This window comes from Gossypium arboreum, chromosome 12 (genome assembly GCF_025698485.1).
Source record: "Gossypium arboreum isolate Shixiya-1 chromosome 12, ASM2569848v2, whole genome shotgun sequence".
Taxonomy (NCBI): Eukaryota; Viridiplantae; Streptophyta; class Magnoliopsida; order Malvales; family Malvaceae; genus Gossypium; species Gossypium arboreum.
Window position 1 is genome coordinate 117,866,450 of NC_069081.1, and position 6,165 is coordinate 117,872,614.

Below are 6,165 nucleotides of genomic sequence, written 5' to 3' on the forward strand. Positions count from 1 at the left end.
TTCATTTTCGAGTCAAACTTGAGCTTGAAAAATTAGCCAATACCTTGCATGGCCCGCCCTATCGGCGTTCCTTTTTTGTTGGGCTATTCTCTCTGACATTATACATATATTCTTGTTATCATCAATTGATAATTTAGTTATGTAATTTAGTTAAATATAATATAAATAATTTACAATATATATGTAATTTAGTGAATTTAGTAGTTCAAAATATATAGGAAATAAAATTTCGTCAAAAAATTTTTAAATTGTGTACGAGAATATTTAGAAAATCGTAAGGTAATTAAATTTGAATGTATTTATTTTATAATCAATCACATAATTATTCAAATTCTCATCCTCCCTTAAGAATTGAATAGTGTAATTGATGTACTTCAATTACACTCAATTCAATGGGATCACTAAATATAGCGGTTATCCAAATATATTATATATATACTAATTATAAGTATGTTTAGTAGTGCTTAAAACAAACAGTTAAGAAGATGTAGTTTTTTTACACGTATTATTAGTCAAAACAAACCCATTCTCTAATTTTTACATTTTTAAAATTTTTAAAAATATTTTCTAAAATTATAATCATGCACATTTTTAAAATTTTTTCATTTTTCAAGAAAACATCAACGAAAATGAAAATTGCATTTTTAAAACGAAACGCAACTGTTGATTTTCCTCTCACTCCAATTCTCGGTTGTTCTTTTTAAAATTGAAGTAACTTAATTATTTTTATTAAAATATTTCATATATTTTCTTTTCTATTAAACTCATTTTTCTTTCACTATCCAATTATCTTCTTTTCCAATCATCTTCTATTTCTATATGCATTTTAATAATTTCTCATTCTCATTCTACCAAATGTTGGTAGTTTTATTTTATATCATTTCTAAATTATTCATAAATTCAACACCTTTAAATTATAAAGTTAAAATTTCAAAAATTTTATTAATTACGTTTTAATTTAATTGACATGAATGTTAAATTTAAATGCATTTAAATGTATTATATTAAAAAAATAGATGATTGACGAAAATACATTATGCTAAAAAGCATAAGCATAAATTCAACCCCAACCTCTAAAATATAAACATCTTATATAAAATTAAAATTGGATATTTCCAATAAAATATACTTGGACTAATTAAATTCATTCACTAAACATAGTTTTCAAAACTTAGGTTGGATATCATCATAATTCTAATCATACTATAAAAGAATAAATCAAAAGAATATATATAAATATAATGGGTATTATTCTTTCTTCATGAAACCCCATCATGCTTAATCATGTATGCAGACCTTGCTCTGCAGAAACTTGAAAGAAACCTTATAATATCATCATCACAGCACTTTATTACTTAATGCATCTCTCAGCTTCACGTATTTGCTTACTCACAATCTCCTGCTCCATTAAATTCAAGTCCAGCTGATACCCAACTCGGTAGGAACCCGCGAGTGTACTCAGCAAAGCCAAAAAATACATTAAAGACGATAACATGGAAAAAGCAAAAGGCAGCCACAAGTTATGGCAATGACCTGATGAAGAATAATAAGCTTGTTTGGTAATAGAGATGAAAGCTATGGCTTGGAAAACAAGGTAAGCAATGGTTAATTGCAGTGCTTTCTTCTGATAGACCTGCATATTCCTCTTCTGTTTCTCGGCTAAAAGGCTTAATTCTTTGAAGATTTTGGTAAGCTGTTCAAGGTGTTCAGCCATGGTGAATATAGTAGCTGTACTACTTGCTGTCAATGTAAATACGGTGTAAAACACTTATATATATATATATATATATAGAGAGAGAGAGAGAGAGAGAGAGAGATATACCTAACATACAAAAGAAAAAGAGAACTTTTTAGATATGCAAGCGCGTTTTGTTCAATTTCCTGGTGTCCTTCAAATGCGAATTCCAGGAAGATGAGATTTAATGGGAAAAACTGACTTTTTGTTGTTGTTGTTGTTGCATTATTGTATTTATTTGTTCATGCTTGTTTCTGGGAAAGAAAGGTAAAAACTAAAAACCTCGTGAAAATGGGAAAATGTTAGTGCAAGTCTCTTTAATTTGTGCTTGACGTGATGGAATTTGCATATGGGTCAACGAGGAAAAAACACATGAAACGAAAGGGCTATTTTGCAATATCCGCGTATGACGTTTTCAGTGTAAAGCGGCGATTCGAGGGGTTAAGAACAGAGTTTAATGATCCCACAGAGTCTTTCATTTTATTGCAAATAAAAGACTAGTTGCACCTAAATTCTGGTATTAATCCCTGTATCTTATAAAAATTGGCTTTAATTTGGTATTTTTATTACTTTTAAAATTTTAGCCTTTTTTAAGTTATGATATTTTCAAAATTGGCTTAATTAAATTGCACCCTAAATTATATATTTTTAAAATTGATTCTTATTTTTTGGTTAAAAATTGAATTTAAATTATTTTTCGTTATTTAAATCACTTTAAATCTTAACGCTGTTTAAATTTTTTAGATAATTTAACTTTTTTTTTATATGTGTTTAGTTTGGTTAATACCTTCGTTATCCAAAGTCTATAGCTTTTGTTTCGGTGTGGGGTTCCAGGATGATATTTTGCTAATTATACAGACAGATGAGACCTGAGACTTACCTTTTTAGATTTAAAATTTTAAATCTAATTGTTTAGAGATATGATATAAAAAAATTCAATAGAAAAGATAATTTTGTAATAAATTTGAATTTAATATAAAAATTATAATATTAACAATTGGACTTATTTTTTAATTTAAAAATAAAATGATTAAAATTTTAAAAATAAAAATAAAAAATAAATTTCAAATATATAAAGAATATAGGAAAACTTTCATCATATTTTAACTTTATAAAATGTATAAAAAACTTATAAAAAATTAAAAATGATTAGGACAGACAAAAATAAAAAATAATTTAAAATATGAAAATCGGACGCAGATAGTGTCTTAATAACAAGGGGTGGCTTACTTTTGAGAAAAAGAACCCACACAAACAATGAAATGAATTTCCTTCTATGTTTTCTTTCTTGCTCTGCAAGAAACAATGAATAGGAAGATCACAATCATTGATGAAATTATAATTTAATAACCAAAAAAAATAAAACTAGAACATTGAGTCATTGAAGACAACCTTTTAGACACCTTTTAAGCATTTGGTTAATCTTTTTCATTATCTAGGTGACATTGTGGAGTAACTGCAGGTAGCTCGAGATGATGTACCGGTACAGGTAGTCATCGTAAACGAGCTTGATTGATTAAAATCTCTTTTCATTGCTCTGTAAACCTGTTCCAACCCTTCCTCGACCAGTTCCAAAACTGTTTGAGGCATCGGCGGTGCGCCGATATCCATTGATCCTTCGAGCATTTTCACCACTTCCCCCATTGAAGGTCTCATGGAGACCTCATCTTGTATGCACCAAAAGGCAACTTTCAATGCTCTCGTCAACTCTTCTTCGTCGACTGCAGCTCGTAGTCGCTTATCCACGGCTTTAAGTGGCGTTCCGTTTGTCATCTCCTACGGGAATAATTGGTGATATAATAAGTATAAGATTCGAGGATGGATCATTAGGACTAAAGGGTATATACCTTATAGGCCCATCCAGGGTAAAAGAAGTCTTCGGCATCGTAAGACATGTCAAGGTTTCTTCGGCCACCAAGAATCTCCAAAAGTAGCATTCCATAACTGTAAACATCGGCCTTTACGGTTATAGGACGATTGCTAACCCATTCCGGTGCTAAATACCCTCTAGTACCTCTTACCATAGTGACAACATGTGAGTGCTCTCTTCCCATCAACTTAGCTAGTCCGAAATCCGATACTTTGGGGCAAAAGTTCTCGTCCAAAAGGATATTTTCCGGCTTGATATCACAGTGTATTATTCGGTTCCTGCATTGCTCGTGAAAATAAGCAATCCCTTGTGCAGTCGCGACAGCAATACGGAACCGAGTTGGCCAATACAGTAACCTATCCCGGCACTGATAGGAAGGAAATATCCACTTGTCCAAGGATCCATTTTTCATGAACTCATAAACCAGAAGACTGCCAACAAAAACACATAAATAGACACGAAACTGAACTGCCTATTTGATTAAAACGAATTGAATAGAGAATGATAAGTGATTCGGAATTTCAGATGACTTACCGGTGTGAACCCTCGGAGCAGTAACCGCACAGGCGAACCAAGTTCATATGATGCATAGATCCAATTGTATTCACTTCAGTTATGAACTCCTTTTGTCCATGCGGGAAAACACGGTCGAGTTTCTTCACAGCAACCAATGTTCCATCCGAAAGGCTTCCTTTATATACACTTCCGAATCCTCCTGCAAAAGATCACAACAGTTGTAAATATTTGTATAACTAAAAGAAATCTATTTACTATTTTTTACCTGTTCCGAGCAGCTGAGAAAAATTGCTAGTACGAAGCTGCAAATCGCGGTAGCTGAAATGCAACGGAGCCCCTTCCAAGATCAAAGAGCTTTCAATGGATCTTTTTAGATATCTTTTCCTATGAACATTGTAATACAATAGTAGACACAATAGGCCAATGAGGACACCCATGGTTAACACGATTGGAATAACCAAAACCTTCTCGTGACCATTCGAAGCATCACCAGAGCCAGACCCTCCTGTATCACCACCTGGTTCCAATGAGACATTGGACCTGACTTTCACAAACAGGGTTGAACCAGGGTCCTCAAATCCTCCATAGTCCAGGCTCTTAAGGATCCAGCAGTACGGTTTCTCGTCGTCCAACCCGTAAACCGATGCAACGCAGTCACAATCTAATAAACAAGCATCACCACACCTCGAGACAGTGGCAATGTCACTGTAATTAGCCAACACCGAAGCGTAAGAGAAGTAGTAGTTGGTTTGTTGTACCGTTGCAATCTTAAAGTCCAAAGTCCGGTTTTTGTTCCTACGATCGCAGTTTTCCGTCACTGATGAGTTCCGCGAACAATAGGATTCACCGGCTGCACCGTTTACCTTAGAAGTACCGGGGAAGCATGTACAAGAAGCATTTGTCTTGCTTCTATCCAAATTACATATTCCATTGCCACATATGCCGGGAATGTCACAAGGGTTCGAGACTGCCGCCCATTCAGGCACCCATTGACGTGAACCATTAACATCGTTATCCCATCTATACAAACGTAGATTGCCATTAGTCTCGATGATCAACCTCCTTAGGACCAATAATCGTACATTCGATTTATTCGTAGCCGAAGATAAACCATCATAGTCTCCATCATTCTTGTAGACATAAATTGCACCATTTGATGATTGTCCATACACAACTCCGAAGCTTCCTGCTTCATCTAACACCGCAACGACATCGCCGGTAACATTGGATATATCCGGCGAAGCCCAATAGGAGTAGTTTGTGTAACCTTCAGGGGAATCATCAATAGAGTGAGGCAAGTTGTATGTTAAGGCAAGGGTTAACGAAGTAGGCTGTTGAAGCATCTTGAGTCCATAATAGCCACCGTGAGACGGCGATTTCGATGATGTTAATTCAAGTGACACCGTCAAGGCTTGGTTAGGTAGAAGCGTATCGGTCGGATACGCAAAACTCTGCCATGCAGGGCGGTTGTTAGCAGTATAAAGAATGAAATTGCCGGATTCCGACATGACCGCGAACTCAACTCGGCTTCCCGACGTGTTCGACGTCCAAACGGTAATGTCCCCGTCGATGAGTACGAGGTTTCCGGTGGTGTCTAGCTCCACGATTGCATCTTTCGTGACTAGAGAGTTCCTATAAAGATGAAAAGTTAGCTTAAACATAATCAAAGAATTATTAATGAAACTATAAAGTAAAAACATACCTATTAGCAGACCAGACCATGGTTCTGTCTCCAGGAAGGTCGGCAAACCAAATTCCGAGCAGAAACCGGTCACGAGTCTCCGACGGGGTGAAACCAAAAGCAAAGGTTCCATTATCGGAAACCCAAGGTGGTCCTTGGTCACTAGCCAGTAACCTTGAACCTAAACCAATTTGGCCAGCAATGCAGTCCCCCGACAATCCAACCAAAACCACGAAAAACAACAGCACACAAGTAATAGCCATGGAGATTCCCAGTGGCAAGTAAAAACACCATTAAAAGAAAAATCAAGAGCTTTTTCAAATTGGGAATGGCAATCTTTTATACTGCATGAGAACCATAGCA

General features: G+C 35.0%; 1 protein-coding gene across 1 annotated transcript; it reads right to left on the minus strand.

Annotated features, from left to right (window-relative positions):
• Positions 1–2,843: 2,843 nt before the first annotated feature.
• Positions 2,844–6,165, minus strand: LOC108477582 (G-type lectin S-receptor-like serine/threonine-protein kinase At5g24080). The gene is made up of 5 exons (XM_017780114.2): positions 5,824–6,165; positions 4,387–5,753; positions 4,140–4,320; positions 3,583–4,036; positions 2,844–3,511 (listed from the first exon to the last, which is right to left on the minus strand). The coding sequence occupies exons 1-5, from the start codon at positions 6,063–6,065 to the stop codon at positions 3,167–3,169; spliced, it is 2,589 nt and encodes an 862-aa protein (XP_017635603.1). The 5' UTR covers positions 6,066–6,165; the 3' UTR covers positions 2,844–3,166.

Coding starts and splice junctions, on each gene's coding strand:
- LOC108477582 (XM_017780114.2), bottom strand. CDS start 6,065: ATGGCTATTACTTGTGTGCTGTTGTTTTTCGTGGTTTTGGTTGGATTG. Junction 4,321..4,386: donor TTCTCAGCTGCTCGGAACAG/GTAAAAAATAGT, acceptor GATCTTTTGCAG/GAGGATTCGGAAGTGTATAT. Junction 4,037..4,139: donor TGCTCCGAGGGTTCACACCG/GTAAGTCATCTG, acceptor TTTTGTTGGCAG/TCTTCTGGTTTATGAGTTCA.